Source organism: Athene noctua, chromosome 20 (genome assembly GCF_965140245.1).
Source record: "Athene noctua chromosome 20, bAthNoc1.hap1.1, whole genome shotgun sequence".
Lineage (NCBI taxonomy): Eukaryota > Metazoa > Chordata > Aves > Strigiformes > Strigidae > Athene > Athene noctua.
The window spans coordinates 199,092-217,432 of NC_134056.1; the positions used below are offsets into that span (position 1 = coordinate 199,092).

General features: G+C 40.6%; 1 protein-coding gene across 2 annotated transcripts in view; it reads right to left on the bottom strand.

The window, feature by feature from the left end:
• RALGPS1 (Ral GEF with PH domain and SH3 binding motif 1) overlaps positions 1-18,341 on the bottom strand; it is a 101,578-nt gene that overhangs the window by 24,360 nt on the left and 58,877 nt on the right. For both annotated transcript variants that reach the window (XM_074923394.1, XM_074923395.1), the window contains 2 exons: positions 7,677-7,814; positions 6,054-6,147 (listed from right to left, as the gene is read on the bottom strand). In XM_074923394.1, coding sequence (XP_074779495.1) covers positions 6,054-6,147; positions 7,677-7,814 — 232 coding nt within the window. The remainder of the gene's footprint in view (positions 1-6,053; positions 6,148-7,676; positions 7,815-18,341) is intronic.

An 18,341-nucleotide genomic window follows, 5' to 3' on the forward strand; every position in this document is an offset into this window, starting at 1 on the left:
AGTGTCTCCCAAATACCACTCTCAGAATCTCTGGCCCCTCAGAGGCTTAGTGTGATGAGATCAACAGCTCCGTCAGACTTTGACACCTGATGTGCTTACACCCAACATTCATCATTCATATCCATCACAGACCAAATTATATTCTCACAGCTCACTCTCCCCAGTGATATTCACCAGTATTACTGCAAGTGAAAAACTACCTCTGTTCCAGCATGCCTAATAAACCACTCATAACCATAAAGACACTCTCTTTTTTGTGTTTGCACCTGTAAATAATCATAGAATCATGGACTGTTTTGGGCTGAAAGGGACCTTAAAGCCCATCCAGTGCCAACCCCTGCCCCGGGCAGGGCCACCTCCCACTAGCCCAGGTTGCCCAAAGCCCCGTCCAACCTGGCCTTGAACCCTTCCAGGGAGGGGGCAGCCACAGCTCCCCTGGGCAGCCTGTGCCAGGGCCTGACCCCCTCACAGGGGGGAATTTCTTCCACGGGTGCCTTTCTGGGCTGTGAGTGCCTGTTGCTGGCTCACAGGCAGTTTTCCACTCACCAAACCCCCCAAGTCCTTCTCCTGGGGGCTGCTCTCCATCCCCTCCTCGCCCAATTGCCCTGACCCATGGGCCCATGGGCAGGACCTTGCCCTTGGCCTTGTTGAACACCATGAGGTTTGCCCGTGCCCCCTCCCTAGCCTGCCCAGGTCCCTCTGGCTGGATCCTTCCCTCGGCGTGTTGGTCACACCAGACAGCTCAGTGCAGGTGGGAACTCGCTGAGGGTGCCTCATCCCACTGTCCGTGTCCCCAGCAAAGATGTACAACAGTGCTGGTCCCAACCCCGACCCTGAGGACACCGCTCGCCACCGCTCTCCACTGGGACATTGAGCCAAGAGGATCAGAAAGTCATCTTACAAGTCACTATATTCATCCAATATCACAGCACTGTTAGAATTTTTGTTTTCAGAAATTCTTTTCAAAAACACCATTTCTGATTTACCATGGTGAGGAAGCCTAGTCTTAGTGCAAGGTCTAGGTGCTGATATATGAAATGTCAACATTCCAAAATTATACAGCAAGAGTTCAGCTAAGAGACATGCCAGAATAAATCCTAATATCAACCTCAAAAACTGCCTGTTAGAAACTGAAATTCCAAAAGTATGGAGTTAGTATTAACAATCCAAGGTGAAACAAAAACTAGAAGTAGAATCTCTAGGAAAAAAAATCAGCACAGAGATTCACTGAATTAACAAACCACCTATCTACCTTTGAGAATCAAGACAAAGCTTTTAAAGAACAAGGCATACGGACAGTATGTGAAGGATTTGTTCTTGCACAGTGAAAAGATGATGTAAACAATTTTATTTATTTATTTTTTAAAGCCTGATACTCAGAATGTTTTCTGGAATGGGATGGTATGCTCTGTAAAGCTGGACCTCTGTCCCAACCTGTCTTAAATACCACTCTGGTACTGCATGCCGCCATGTAGCTCATTTAAGAATAACCTTCCCAATAAGCAGGAAAAGAGGAACCTAACACAACGCAAGAAACAAAACAGGTAGCCAGTCTTGAACACCGTTCAGTTTCATGAGAGTATGCTCTCCAGTACAGGACGGAACTGCTGCTAGGACAGAAAAGATACTTTTACTCAATTCTCCTTATATTAAGCAAGTGAATGAAGAGAGAGAACAGCCTTACATGAACAAGAAATTTAGCTGCTCCATGAGGAGGTTGAACAAAACTTATTCATCTTTCTTGAGACAAGGAAGATCTAAGTTGGAATAAAGCAGTGCAGTCCTCAAAGCTGTCACTCAGGGCATTTCTGATCAGTATTTGTGTACGAAGCAAAATGGATCTGGCATCTGGAACATTTTGGGCTGCCTGTGTAGCGCTTAAACAGTAGGTCCAAAACCTTCTGGAAGCTTCGCTGTCCCCGAGAATGTCCTGTGGAAGAGGCAGCCAGGTCACAACTACAGCTATGGATCCATATGGCCTCTGGAGCACCACAAATCTCAGACTAACGGTAAGGTTTCCCCCTAGCCCTGCCTTTGACAACTCGTGGTAGCAAAGGTCCAGGCAATACAGCTGCCCAAGAGGCCTGTTTAAGATGGACTGTGGCCAAGGTTCACTGCTATAAATACTAATATTTTAAGCACCTGCCATACAATTCCTGTCACCATAAGACTAAAACCAATGTGATGCAGCTGGCCCTTTTATAGCGCCATCATTGTTAGGAGTCAGTATAATATTTTAATTGACTATTATTTTCTCTTGGATGCTTTCACATAGCATCCTGCCTATCCGAATCTAAATTTGAACTGATTTTTTTGTAAATCATCTTACTAGCATATTGGAATATCAGTGTCTTGCCTAATATGCTGTGAAGAACTGAAATGTAAGTATAGATGGCAGCCTACAGAATGGATTCCAATCCTGATGGTCCTGTCCAGATAACACTGTATCACAAAGAACAGCCTTCAAAGGGGCTTTGCTCAAAGAACAGCTGTGGAGAATACCAGGCCTGACCTAATGATACCAGGTCAGCCAAAAAAATTGTTTTGGAATCGCTGCAAGGCGTGGCAGGTTAGGAAAGGATGTGGCAAGGTGCTGCTCAGGGAAAAACTCCACACCTGGGGGCAAGCACTCTCCTCAGGTCACCTCTTACACTCCTGGAGGAGGAAGAAGATCCTGCAGCAGCTGCATCATGGTATCTCTGAAGCACAATGGCTGCTGGTGATGTCCTGACATAACAATGATTAGCAATACATGTTGGGTATAACAGGAAGAAATCCTGACGATTTAGGTCCCATTGTTGCCCCCTTAGTTTTGAAACTAGCTAATTTCTCCGCTTTTGCAGAGAGCAGTATATGGGCTCAGCAAGAAAGATCTATTATTTTTAGGATATGACATCATTGTCAGGGGTTTTCTGGAGTGTTCCTACTTGCTGACAAGCACGAACTTAAAGTAAGCAATTGGACTGGCACGAAAAATTGTAGAGAAAAGCTTTGTTTATATAAAGTGGCTGCCAAATTTTCCTTTTCAGTGTAATTGAGGTTCTCATTTGGCGTAACGTGTTGGGATCCTGCCAACACATTTTAGGGCAACTGTCTAAGCTTCTCTCCCTGACAGCCTGGTACTGAGATAGTTCTGTTCTCCCTGCCAAAGGTCAAGCACACATCTCTTCAGAACACACTAATGCTGTCCCTGGCTCAAAAAGAGCAGTCACTGGAAAGAGAGAGGAGATTCTTTCCCACTACAAAAAACTTAGCACTCCTTGCCTTTTTAAGGCTTACAGTTTCTTCTGGCATGGGACCAGAAAATGCTATGAAACTGAAGATCCATTAGGGAAAACTGAGAGGAAAATGTGAAATCAAATATTCGAAATAAAATCCAAAAACTTCTTATCAAATACAAAGATGGAAGAGGAATGAGAGTTCTCTTTAAGGGTAGTTATGATGAGTTCTGATGAATACAGACTCTAATTTAAAGCTTTATTCTGATGAAACATGGTGGGAAAAGGCCAAAGTTCTCCAATGTATATAAACTGCAGCAACTTTACTGTGCTAAGAATCAAATCTTTCCCTCTTTTTAATACCTCTTGTGACTTCAGCCCAGTTTTTCCTTGCCATAGTGAAGCCTTGAAAGAAAACTGCTAAATTTGATTGAAATAGTCTCAAAAATAACTAAAGCATTATCATAATAACTCCTGCATTATCAGCAAGGCTGCTGCTGAAGTTAAAATGATTTTCAAATTTAAACTGGAATTACTCATGACTTGTAGTTTTTACAAATATTATGTTATAGTATCATACACTTACAGAAACCACTTGTTTCACGGCACATTTTTTTCCCCCAAATAATTTTCCTACAGAAACATCACTATTCTTAGTATCTGCGATCAACCAGACACAAAAGCACAAACCTATCAAACCATAACCAAGTATGACCTTTTGCAATGAACTACCCAGTGCTGGTTCAGCTTCTTTTGCTGAAGTTTACCCTAAGCAAGGGGACAAATCTTGGACATGTTCGCCCTACTTGAAACATGTCCTGATAATACTCAGAGAAGTTCCAAAAGAATACCTTGTATGAAAGGGTTTACTTTTAGAATTATTCTCTCAGGAAAAGCAAAGTTCCACAGACATTTACCACCAGGATGCCTCTGGGCAGATCTGGCTGAGGACTGGTGCAGCACTGCCCGCACAGCGCCCTGAACCAGCGCCACGTGGGACCGCTCTGGCAGCCGGAGCTACGACCAGCTGCAGTTATCTTCAGAACTGAAGAGACAAAGCGCTTGACTAGTGCTATGCTCAAACATGGCTCTTTTGTCTCTGTTATGGTGACACCATTTTACCCTGAGCTGCCTCAACAAGAGTTTGCATCTGCACGCCAGCAATATCGGCTCCAACTGCAGAGAAATGTAGAATGGTCAGGGTAGGTCACTCCTTCTCCTCGTACGTATGTGAACCCCACGCTGGCAGTACACAGTCTTCTGATTCACTGAACCTGCTCTTTCCTTTTCACAAACACTAACTGGTAGCTTTCACTTCATTAACCAATCAAGTTTCAACTTAAAATTAATTACTTGGCTTGCTACTCCAATTAAGAAGCTGTTCCAGAATTCCGTTACTCTGATGATTAGGAACCGTATTTCCACATTTAGCTTCTAAATTTTTGTATTCATTTAATCTTGTGCTACCATTACAATTTAGTTTAAATTGCTCTTTACCCTTCCTATTTTCTCCCAATTGTGTTTCTATGTAAGTGATTCTACTACCTAAACTCCTCCTTTTCTAGGCTAAAGCCAAACCTAGCTCTTTAAGCCTGGTGTTACATGATCAGGTGTTACTCACCTGATTGCACCAGAAATTTTTTAAACCCACTCTAAGCATGGATGGCCAGAATTGCATACAATACTCTGCATAAGGTCTCACCAGCTCCTTTTAAAGCAGTATTAATTATTCATTTTTTATAGAAACATTGTATTTGATAGGGAGTAGGGATGAATTTGTCTTTTCATGGCTGTATCTCACTTTTGACCGACATCTACTGATCAATACCATGAACTGTTGTTAGAATAAATACATAACATTTTGATTTTTGAGTCACTATCAGTTCAGTCATCAGAGCATCTGATTCTTCTTCCTTTGTGATATCCAAATCATCTTCTACTTCAATGAACCCTTCCAATACTGTTTTATTAGCATATGGTCTAAGTACACACAAATTCTGAAACAAAGTTCTTAACTGAAGCATTTAATAAAACTGGTAACAAGACTTTTTAGAAGAAGTTCATTAGCAACCTTGCTCTCCAAAACATATTCTAAGATCTTTCATACCACCATCATAGTACTGAGCATCTGCTTGCCTTGAGTACTTTTAATTCTGTTCACCTAAATACAAGTACTATATTTGTCAATACTTAATTATATAGCAATCCATCTACCTTGGTTATTTAAAACCTTGGCTGCTAGACCTATGATTTAATGTGCCAGTTCTTTCAGAACTACTGGCCAGGGATTATCACTTCCTTTAACCAGAGCGTGTTCACATATTGACCAATGTGCTCCATGGTGTCTGTTTCACACCACTGTGTGGCTTTGCTCTCCTCCACCTCTTCTGGAAGCACTGCTTTAACATGCTGAAACCTCTGTCAGCTTCATATTTTAAGTACCAGCTTATAAAAAACAGTAACTTGAAATTGGAAGATGTTTTTAATGTATTATTTACAACAGCATCGAGTCAATCCTGGACATCTTGGAGGTGACTTTGGGGTTCCTGAACAAAATTCCCAGAATACGACTGTCATGTAACAGAATAAAGACTAGATTTTCATCTGCTTTCAACTTTTACAGAGGTACTTAATTTTGGAAATCTGGTTAGAGACATATAAGAAGACACTCTGGCATCCTGGTATTATAAGCTCCATTAATAAAATATTAAGAACAATAGACAAACCCCAAAACATCTTCAGCCAGTGGCTCTTTGTTCAGCTCTTAATCAAACTAACAGTCAAGTGATCTTTCCACTAAATTCCCCAAAACCTGAAGAAAAGAATAGTACTTACTTATAATTGTCATCTTCTACAAATTTCTGAAGTTCTTCAATGTAACGGACAGACTTCAAATACTTTTGCACATGGGGCAGTGTTGTAAGATGATCTGTGGAGTGTTCAAACGAAAAAAGACAAACATTTGCATTATACAAAGTGAATTATTCTTTCGGGGTTTTTTTCTGGTTCTTATGGTTATCTTAATGGAAGCAGGGAATTTGAACCTTTCTGAAGAATAAATCAGGCAGAAACATGACTCTAAGAAGATGTTCAATATTCTAGTGACCTAAATTGATGCTCAGTTTTTAAGGAAAACGCAGGTGCATTTCATCATGATGAAAGCTGGTGGATTTCATTAAATGCTTTTTCACAAGTGGAAAAGACTTATGTGCTGCAAACCCTGCTTGACTTTTATGCTCACTGTTCTGGGGGAAATTAAAGCCTGCCGCCATGGCTGTTAGTGATTCTCACATGAACGTGAAGTGAAGAGACTTAACAATTACAATGCTGAATACTAAGACAGACAGACACTAAGTTCAGAATGATGGAAAAATCCTTTGACGCAGGATCCTGGCGGACAGGAACATGCCTTGTAGTATCTAACTTCACTCCTATGCTCTCGTAAAGACAACTGTTTTAAAGGCACCCATTATTCTTGAATATTGTTTCTTCAAGGCCATATTTTAATTTCCATTCTGATTTTAACAAGAGCACTCAAAATTAATGTGTAAGAATGCAGGAAGCCGCCAAACTATAAAAAGGAAAGGGGCGGTGAAATCATGAGGTTTGTTTGTCATTCAGAGTATTCAAACTCAAAATAATAGAGCTCACAATAAGAACATGGCAGCTCAATAATCTAGCTGCTCAGAATCATACCTTATTATGCCTCGTCCCTACCTTTAAATACTTTGTGATACCAAAGTTGACCACAAAGGACAGGGGCTGGATAGTTAAGCATACACAAGTAATTTCTCACCTCATTTTCTCACAATCTAACATTTAATTTTTTTCTGGTCAAAACTCCCCAAAACTGTAGCATTTAAATATTCAGAATGCATTTAGTTGTACAGCTGCTCGCAAGGTTTCCAGCTGGTTTCAGCTGAAGCAATGACAAGCGACGCTCAGTCGCTGCCCCGGCTTGAGCGCACGGCGGGGGCAGTGACAGCACCGGCCCCTCGGAGAAGCTTCTCAAAGCTGCCCCGGCTCCAGGCCAAGGCCAGGCCAATCGGCTGCGTCTCTACGATAACGTATTTAAGGAGGGGGACATGTCATCAGGATACTAACAATGAATTGACACTGAAATGAACACATTCATGCTCCAAAGACACCGTACCTGCTGCAAAGGGAACCCAAATGCAGTAGCTGTACTTGGAAGCATGTAATTTGTAGTCTGCACATAGCAGTCAACTCTGCACAACTTCTGTTCCAGCTCTCACCATTTAGAATACACACTTATTTGCCCAATTTATCAGGAAGAGTGACACTGCACAGAAGTGGAAGCTGCATCCCTTTCTAGTATTCAACTCTACCAACGTTCGCCTCCTGTGTCGCCGTTACAAAGGGCCAAAACCCACTTCCACAATGCTGTACTAAAGACATTTTACTTAAGGCTTAATAGGTATAACAAAATTTACCAACCATAGTTACAGGAGACTTGCAGATCAGCTATTATTCGGAGAATATTGTTCATTTGATTGGATCTTTGTTCATTCTCCATAATGCTGCCTGAAGCGGGATATGCAGAATCAATGTAGATTAAATCCAAGAGATAAATTCCTGAAACAAACAAATCAATCGACCAACTGATCAAGTGTTTCAAACATAAATAATTGCATAACGTTTAATGAATGTAACAGCCAGCAACTATTTACCCCCCACTGTGGTCTGGGACCATTAAACAATGGAGAGCTCTGGATTTGTACCTTGAAAAATTTCATAATTAGCGCTTGAGTTCTGTGACACCTCTTAAAAAAGGACAGAAACTATTTTGCTCATGTGCAGTTATACAGACTAATGTCCACGGTGAGCCGCTTGCAGGACCACAAGGACACTGAAAAAGGAAGTGGCAGGTGCCAGGAACCGCCAAGGGGTCCGGGCAGCCTGCAGAGAGCTGACAGGACGCACAAGGGCCTCCGGCCACCACGACCAGAGCTGAGCACTGCGCTGTGGTGCCTCCTAGGCCTGCCACTAGGCTCTACTTAGTGATTAGTAGTGCCTGTTCTGGCTGAGGCTCCAGGCTGCATTTGCTAGAAGACAAAAGGGATGATATGCAGGTTTTGATTATGTGACGACTTAAAAAAACATGAAGAAAAGGGCCTTATTTGTGAATTTCTTAATCAAAAAAAGGGCATAGTTATTTGCCTAAGCCTCGATTTCTCGGTAAATACAGAAAGATGCTGATTATTGTTTTTGCCAAAAATGGTGATTGTTCTTATTTGTATTGTGCTTTTCCAAAGCACTGGCTGACTAGACAAAACGTCATTTTTTGTTGGTAAAGAAGCTTATTATATACAGAAGTCACGTCGCAAGATGTCAGCTATCTTCATGATCAGAAATATACCTGTGTCTAGTGTCTGGCAGGCAGGTATTTTGCAGAGTTAGTGTCTGATGTAGGGTACTCTAACCTTTACAAATTAGCTAAGAAAGAAAAAGGCAGGCTTAAGGCTGAAATGAATTCAGACAGCGTAACATTTCTTGAATGGTTCTCAATTACTTTTAATCAACACACACCATTCAGTTTCACACATATCATTATGGTTTGTAGGGGGCTTCTTTTACAGGCCTAGAACAGTTAGAAAGCAATCACAAACATGGGGAAAAATACTGACTGGGAAGTGCATATGATACACAATCATCAAGTTCGAAACGGAGTCATCACTGAGATTGCCTAGAAAGTTTTAGTTTTTAATTCTGGAAACCTGAAAGATAACTCTGTAACAGTCTTGCAAAATTCATAAAAGCTACTATGAAAACCTAATGCATGCTCACCGATTTACTTCAGTAACTAACAATGCATTTCAGTGAAGATGAGGAAGAGTAACACCCACCTTTTTTGAAAATAATCAGTATTAGTATTTCAATTGTATGAATGCAGGGAAGGAGTACAGAGGCTCTGCACGTGTGTGAAAAATTCATTTATTTTAGGACTTCTAGCTTTACAAACATTTACACACTGCCAACGTGGACCAGGCACCTTACACATCAGAACGGGGGAAAGAGCCCACACTTCCGCAGTACTGGGATGGCTCCGTAGCACCCCGACGTGGCGTAAAACCAGTCCGAGTCACCTTCTCCGTGACCGGGAGATCCCACCTAGATTTAGATTCCATACAGCAGCTCTCCCCTGTTCCCTCTTGTCAAGTGGCATATCAAAATGTAGTTAGAGTAAAGGCTGTAAAAATTCTATTTGCTATAAGAACCAACGAGATACACGAACAATAAAAAGTAGGGGGTGTGTGTATGTGTGTGTGTAGCATGAGTCCTGTAAATTACAAATAAAAGTACAAAGAAATGGGCTTTTTGGGGTACTGGGGTGCAAGAAGAAACCAAACTGATGGATGCCATTGAAAAATTAAACTGAATGTAACATGCTGGAATGAAACAGAACATATTATTTGTAAATACACATTAAGCTGAGTCTTTTCAATGGTGCTTCTCTCCCTCCCTCATTTTAAAGCAAGAATGATGATTAGTTTCTTATGATTTTTTTTAAGTGTTGCCAGCCTTCATCTGGGCAGTGGCATTCTGTACTCTTCTGTATGTAAGACGTGACAATAGGAATTGATGAGAATCAGTTTATTTTGCTCAGAGGAATCACTAAATTATTCCCTTCAGCAGAAGACTTTAAGACCCGCTTCTCAAAGGAAAGGCTCAGGCTTGCCATATGCCAAAGAAAACACACAGCACTAGCTTTTCAAACCTTGGCTTACATTTGTGCTACTGTGCACTGAAAAAAGCTCTCTAAGATGTGAAGCCATCAGGATATTTTCCAGAGGGTGAGCTCATGGGCAGCTGCTTCCACAGGCAAGACATTTTCCAGTGATACTGACTTGTCTCCATTGTTACTAGAACTAATTTTGCAGCTGGATATTGTATGCAGATGACACAGTGTTCATTAGTTTATGGTATCATGGAAATAATAACACAGACTAAAGAAGAGCATGGCCAAATAATCCTGAACTAAATTTATCAATGGAAATCACACTGTGTAAAGGGGACCGATTATTTTGAAATTGGCAAGAAGGACTGTAATACCTAGCTCTTAAATTTTTATTGCAGAGCTCAAACAAACCAGTAATATTACCGACAGCTTAAAGACAGGGAAACTGAAGGACAACAAAAAAGTGACCTTGAAACGTAGTACTCAATACTACCCAGATCACACATTCTGGACGCTCCATGCACCAGACAACAACTTCCAAGGCTAAATTTTATTGATAAAGTATTTATGGGGAACTTCAGTGTTCAGCAGGATGCAAGCCTAAGTCTGTATGTCTGTGTCTTGATTCACAGTTAAGCCCCTCCTATTATTTCCTTATTCAGTACCCAAGGCTTCTGAGAAAAAGAAAATAGCACCGAGGCAGATATTAAATAAGAATACCCCAGAGTTGATGGGTACTAACAACATGCTCTTAATAAAAATAAACACAAACTTCCAGAAATCAGTTGTTATTCAGCTTCATCCAATTCTGATCAAGCTCAGCTCAAGCATATAAGCTTTAAAATTTTCATGAACAGCTATGGTGCGTGATTTGCTCCTCATTAAGACAGACTGACATAACATGCTATGAAAGACAAAATACTTTCAGTCCAGTAGATCACATGTAAAAAGTTATACCGATGAGAACAGCTGGGATGGTATTACTGTAAATTGCAGTAGCAGAAACAAATGGAAATCCATTTTTTGAGGCATCTGCCTGGAATTCAGAAAACCCAGGTTCAAACTTTCTGTTCTGTCACAGATTTCTTTGACCTGGGCAAGTTATTGTTATCCTCTATTTTCCACGAGTTCAGTGAGAGAGAGAGCATTTCCCTGTCAGAAAGACCTCATGAAAATAAATATTATGACCAGGAAGACTTATCAAAAGTGGGGTTTAAATTACCTATATAAAATAGGTAGCAATGTGCAGCCTGTAGAAATAGCAGCACCATTTATTCTCAGCAATTCAGAATTTCAAATCTCTTTTGGGGGTTTAAAACAGTATGCAGGCACAAGCAGTAATCCAAAATTTACAGTACCTACAATTGTCTCACAAATACACACTGTTGCAAAACTGACAGTAAAAATGCTGTGCAGACAAAGCTTGAAAACTTCATCATTCTCAACTGTGTCTTCTTTTTTTGTTTGTTTGTTTTTCCTCCTTTTTATAATGGATATAAAACTATCCGGTGAAATAGTAGGGCTAAAACCCCCCAACTTAAGTGGTTAAAGGACACCACTACTGTATACTTGACTCATACTGCAGGGCACAGTGCTCTGCTACGGGTCTGTGCAATTCTGCAAATGCAAATAAGTTAGAAAACAGCTGCTGTATGGAATTTTTGTTAGTCAGACATTCACTACGTTGCAACAAAGAATAATTAGCTGATGGGGAAGTATTTCAGATTAGCCTGGGGACTTCAGTTTGTTATCCTTGCTTAACATTTTGATCAAGGACTGTAGTAATCTTTCACATTTGTTTGGTAAATTGTACTGTTACTGTGACAACCACGAACACATGTATAGGAGAAGGAAAAAAAAAGTTACACGTTTTGTCTCCCTATCACGTACACTTTCTAGAGATATTTACAACCCACAAGGCCCTGAACACACACACGCTGCAGTGTAACCTGGACGTCTGTTCTGTCCGGGTATAGAGCATTCCTTCAGTACAGGAACCACTGGCTACAAGACGTACTGGCACTATGTAGAACAGAAGGCAACCTATGGAAAGTAATCATTTACCCTTTTTCTCCCCAAAAGTTAAATAATGACACTGTTTTGATAGGAAAACCAGAAGAGGCACAATTATGTTTCCAATTTGTAGTCAGCTATGCTTACGAAAGCCTTTTCCCACACACAGTAGTGTGGTTGTATCATACTAAATAAAGCAGAGGACAGAGAGAAAGCAACTTATCAATTAAGTAAGTGGTAGAAAGTCCAAATCACTACAGTCAGCAGTCTGTAAAACCAAAGACACCATTCTTAGAAGATTAGCTCATAGTCAGAAAAGCCAACAGTTTTGTGGTATCATTGGTTTCAAGAAGACTGGATATTTTCCATGGACTAAAGGCTGGAAAATTTTTCTACAAAACCAAATGTATATACTGGTTAACCTTGGTAGGACTTGGAGTACTCTAAAAACAACTGAAGAGAAATCTCTGCCAAGGTAACAACATGTGATTTGTAATACGTATTGCCGGCACGGTGGCCAAGTGAATGGGATCACTCACAGGAAAGTAAAAGTGGGATTATGACCAGGTTTATCACTTCTGTCCAAGGCCAGCCGGCCAGAACACAGCACCGGTATCACGCACACGCACAAATGCAGGACTGTAGCGAGATCAAGTCAAAAAGACCAAAAAAAAAATCCCCCAATTAAAAAAGTTTTGTATAATTTTTACATATACAGTTCTAAATTCCAGAACAGCAATTGCCATTCTCTGCCACCTTCCCCTGCATACCATCAGCCTAATGAGAGTGTGAACACTCACAATACCACAAAAGATTTTTTTCCAAAAACACTGGTAAAAGCAATGCCTGTAATGATGTTGCTACTATGAGGGGAAGCAGCTAATATGATTGCTTTCTGGAACATTATTTCTTCAACATAAGGATGAGCTGAAAGATACATTTTCTGTATTTGTTGTTTTGTGAACATTCATCTCCATGAAAGGGAAAACAATTACGGCTTCAAACCACATGACTTCAGTCCTTCAAAGAGAGTAATGAGAAGCATCTTAAAAACATATCAAGAAAAGAATTTTCCTTATACAAATTCTCATATAAGTAAAGGAAAAGGGAAAACTTTAAAAATAGATGCCTTTCTTAAATAAGTTACAAATTAAATAGTTATTTAAATTGTTTTAAAGCAGAAATAGCCTGACATGGAAATATGGGAAATATGGACCACAACTGTTTTCATGTTGAAACTGTAAACTATACAATTAATTAACTTTTCAGCTCCTGTTAGGCTTGATGACCTCTTTCAATAGGGAGGCAGATGCAGATTTGTGTATGTATATTTAAATCAGAATCTCTAAACTGTTACCCTGTGTGGCTTCATTGGAAAGGATTCAGAGTATCGACTCTGTCTACATTTTCTTGTTAAAGCAGCAAAGCTGCTTGGCAAAATCCACACTAACGCTCCAGAGAAGGTGGGAATACTCTCTTCAGAGGATACACAGCAACAGGACAAGAGGCAAACGGGGAAACTGTCTGCATACAGGCAAAAGTTTTTCATTGTGAGAACAATTAAATATTGGAATAGGTTCCCCAGAGGAGGAGTGCAACTCCCCTTGCTGGAAATATTCAAGATTTGGCTTTGATAAGAGCCTGGATAATGTGACCTATGGCCCTGCTTTCAACAGAGGTTGGGCCAGAGGGTCCCCAGGGGTCCCTCGCAGGCGTGACGCTGTGCCAGAGGTGGGGAGGGTGCTGGCCTGCGCCTGCTCGTCCCTTGCTGTAGGACACTTTGGAGTACGGCAGGTATAAGGACCAATCTGGGGCAGCGAGGCCATGCACATGCAAGCAGACAACTGACATGGATTTTAACCCCAAGGCAAGTACTTCAAGCAATCTCTTTTATCATGAGATATAAGCAAAATTGAGCTTATAAAAGTATACAGCTAGATAATCATGCATATGCTTCCTATACAAATATCAGTTTCTCTCTTTTCTGGTTTCAGAAGCAGAAAACAGGAATGGAGGGCCACATTACCACTCTGGGCTTGTCCATACCTGGAAAGCATAGACAAACTATTTTGGAATATTTACTCTGGAACAGATAGACTGTTACAGGCCCAGCATTCCTCAAAAATGATCACATCCAAATTGAGACATTCACTGGAATAACTGCTCCAGTAAGTTTTCAGTGTAGACAGCATTCACCTCAATGAAATCTAGGCACCATTCAGGCAAATGTACTTCATGGGTCCAACAACTCTGTCAACATAATAACATAGCTCTGCATAATTTAGCTCCAATATACAACTCTATCTCCATTAATCAAACACAAACCCCCAAATAATTCAACAATTGAAGTGAACATTCTGCAAATTGTTTTACTTCATGGCAAGAAGATGATGTAATTGCAAACAAAAATTGGTATTATGTACAGTTAGTAAAAAAAAAAAAAAAAAAAAAAAAAATAGTTGCAGCCCGTTACCTCTGTCAGAACACAATTTAAAATCAGTTTATAAAAGACAACACTCCCATAAAGTATGAAAAGATTTGTTCCAACCAACACAGTAACAGCAAATACGTTTTTTATAAATGGGTAACAATAGTAATGGAAATTACACTGTCATCATTATAGTATGTGCATGAGTACACGCAATAGCTTCAACAATGGGATATAATGAGCAACTACACTATTCCTAAACAAGTCCCTTGAAAGGCATGAGCATCTTCAAAATCAAGCATTCATTCAATAAAAATCAAAACAAAACTCCAGCACTGATCCCCTCTGCCGAGAGCATCTCCTATACTGCCCTGTTTCTTTTAGCTCCTTCTGTACCTACAGAAAGAAAGAATGAATGATCCTCAGCTCAGGAAAAGAGAGAGGGTTCAGTTCCCTCTGCCTCCTCAGGAGCTGCAACACCTATCTGTGCCCTAGCTGCCTGCTAGCTTGAATACATCAGCTGGTTAGATATCCCCAATCTGCCCTACAAGGAGAAAAGAAACTCTATAGCCATCTATAACTTTTAATAAAGCGACGTTACAAATTTAACTGTGTTTTCAAGGCAGGTCATAACACGCAGATGGCAGGAGATGTTGCTCGGTAGTCTCTTACAAAATGCAGTGTCACTACGTGCGCAGAGGTGGCATCCAGACGGAATACAGCTCCATTGCAAAAAGGTTTTAAAGATGCTTCCTCTATCTACTTGGGTGGTGAGACCGCACCTGCGACACTGCTGCGCCGTCCTCTGCAGCCCGGCGGCGGGCACGGGCCAGCACAGGCCAGCACGGGCCAGGAGCAGCAGTTCTGAGCGAGCGGGACAGGCCCAAGAACCGGCGCTGCCTGGAGAAGACAGGGCCAGAGGCGCAGAGCCCGGCTGTGGGCGCTGCCCTAACACAAAGGAGCCTGTGCTCCCTTCTTCCTCAGAGACGAACTGTGACAGGACAAGAAGCAACTGACACAAGCAGCAGCAACAGAAATTCCAACTAGAATAGGCAAAAGAACAAACAAAACAAAACAACAGCCCCCAAAAATCATTTTAAGAGGAGTCGAGCACTACACCATTGCCCAGAAAGGCTGCAAATCCCCATCTCTGGAGGTTTATGAAACTCAGCTGGACAAGGTCTTGAGTAACCTAATCCAGTTCTCGAGTTAGGCCTGCACTGAGCAGGAGGCTGAGCCAGATGACCTGCAGAGGCCCCTTTTCTGTGTGATTTTTTTCCCATCCTCCGTAACCTGATGATGTGGCCATGGAACTGGCCTCCGTACTGTACTATATGCATGCCGACAGACACCGGAGAGAGAATACTGGTTGTGACAGATATTTAAGCAGGTCATGCCCTTACTAAATACTCTACTTTTTACAGTAATATGAAGGTGAAAAATACTATTTGTAAAACATGTATTTAGGTAAAACACATATGCTGTGGGGAATCATTTTAGCATATGCAAACAAGACAGCTGCACAGGCCAAGAATATATTCTTTCCTAACACAATGAAATTAATTTTACTTTTGATGCATGTATCTAGAAGGAATCAAAATTCTTTTCACAAAATTTACAGGTACAGCACTGAATAATCTAAGTAAGAAATTAAATACTAGCCTACCCCTTTCGGTCTAGAGGTCTAGGTTAGTCAAAATCCAAATCCAATTTTTGGAGACAAGGAATAAGAAATGTGCATCTTCTAACAGAGTGCACGTGTTTTGTTACAGAAAAGCTGTAATCAGTATCAGTGAAAACCAACATTTAACAGAGAATTACACAAACAAAAATGATGCATCAAATCGACAATAATACATTTTACCAAGACAGCTTCCTCAAGCTACTCCCTTGGGCGGTTCATCAAATTGTTTCTGGTCTTACTAGGGCCACACAAAGTGTACTACATATCCAGACCTGGCTTAGTGCCAGTTAGTCCTGTTAACGGGAGCTGTAAGTAGTGAGGAAATATTCATACAGCCAGCTGATACTTGAGCCTGAAGCACGTTTCAGTTTGACAGATGACTGATTTAAATTGCTTCAGAGTAAATAAAAGATTCCTAAAAGACATTCTTTCTTACATTTTGATACACCAAATCCTCAGCTGAGCAGCCTACCACCATGTTGCATCTCATGCAAAGACTGCCACTGATCTATATAAAGTTTTGCTCTTCCCCACCAAGCACACTGGTGACCTCAAAAGAAAATCTTTTAGAAGCAGGGCTGCTAATCCAAAAGGCCACTCAAGAGTGTCTGTAAACGTCTGAGACTTCTCAGAAAGTCACCATCACCTGGAACACCAAAGAAACCTGCTTAGCTCAACTAACCCACCTTCAGCCATTCCTCTCATCTATGTTTAATGAAAGAAATAAAATTGTATTTTTGCTTCCTACTTAGCTTTACCAAAACTAAAAGAAGGAAACAATCCTTTGGTGTCTTCTGAGTAACCTCACCCTAATGCATCACTGGAATTAATCATCCTAGATTTGTCACTGTAGCAATGAAGCCCAATACAGAAAACCAAACAAAGAAGTGTGGCATAAACCAAGCAACTCTCAAAATAAGGTATCAGTGTATGAAAGAAAAAGTTACCAGTAAATCAGCTGGAATTATGTTCAGGAATTTATGCCCAAATTCACCTCAGACTGGTGCAAATCATTCTCTTACAACTGAAACAGCTTAAAAAATTCTGAAGCTGTCTGGAGCTTCCTCACAAGCTTTCCCTTCCAATAGATCAGATTTTCTCAAGAGTACTGCCAGGTTTTTTTTTTTTCATTTTTCCACAAAACCCAACTTGTTTTCTAATGCTTTTCCCATAAATCGGGAAAAATATATCATAGAAGATTAAATATTGTAATGATTGATTTCAACATTTTAAAATGTATGTTATCCAGTGTCAGAAGGCAGAGAATGCTTAAAAAAAGAAAAAAAAGAATATAGGAAAAAGGCAAAGGTACAATAGTTGTTTTCCAGATGTAGCTTCCTGTCAGCAGTGAGCTGTGGTTTAGGGACTTCCTGAGATAGATCTTGTATAAACACTTTTGTGTTTAAGTCTGGGTGGTATTTTTTCTTTAAAACATTTCTTCTCTGAATCTGTCCACTTCTTCTTCTTCTTCCTGCTATTCCTCCACAGACACTTTAAAAAAAATTAATTTTTGTTTCAAAAGCTCTTGTGGCAAATGAATTCAGCAACTGTCTGAAAAGCTAACCAGTTTGATTTCTCAAAGTTTGCCTTTTTAAGATTGGCATGTTCTTACCTATCTTGCTTACCTTGAGCTTCTGACCACTGACTCAAAGTTAACTTCTATGACCAGCTGTTCTACTAGTTCTCAAAGCCAAATCTAACATTAGACCACTCCTTGCTGACTGAATTACTCTGGTGGAGACAACTGTCAGCTTTCACAGCCAGAAATAACTGGATATTAGTATCCTACTATTAGTAGGATCTGTTATTCTCCAATCATGGATTTAAATATAAGCTGATCTCTTGGATTCTCAGTACAAAAAGCAAATGGAACAACTATGAAATGTTTTGAAAATCACATCATGCAGCCTAAAGCCTTTAACAAAAGCAATGAACTCCACAGTATTACAAATCCAGGGAACAGGCATCACCATTTGGTCCGAGCAGGATGCCCACACAAGGCTAATCCCATTTTTCTCTTCCAATCCTTCCCAAACGGCAAACACCGAACTTTATCCAAACAACCGGGACACCCTGCAGGCACTTGGCACATCCAAATAAGAGCTCCCTGTCACCTGTCAAATTGGCACAACTTTACTGTTCCCAATCACAAAACTGCAACAGACTCAAGAAATGAGGCAGCTGTGTCATACACAATTTGGAATGACCCATATACAAAAGTTTCCAGGAACAGGCCATTTAGAGGGCTTTAAAAAGACAAAAGAAGCACTCAGCACTTAATCAGAAAGCTGATCTGTG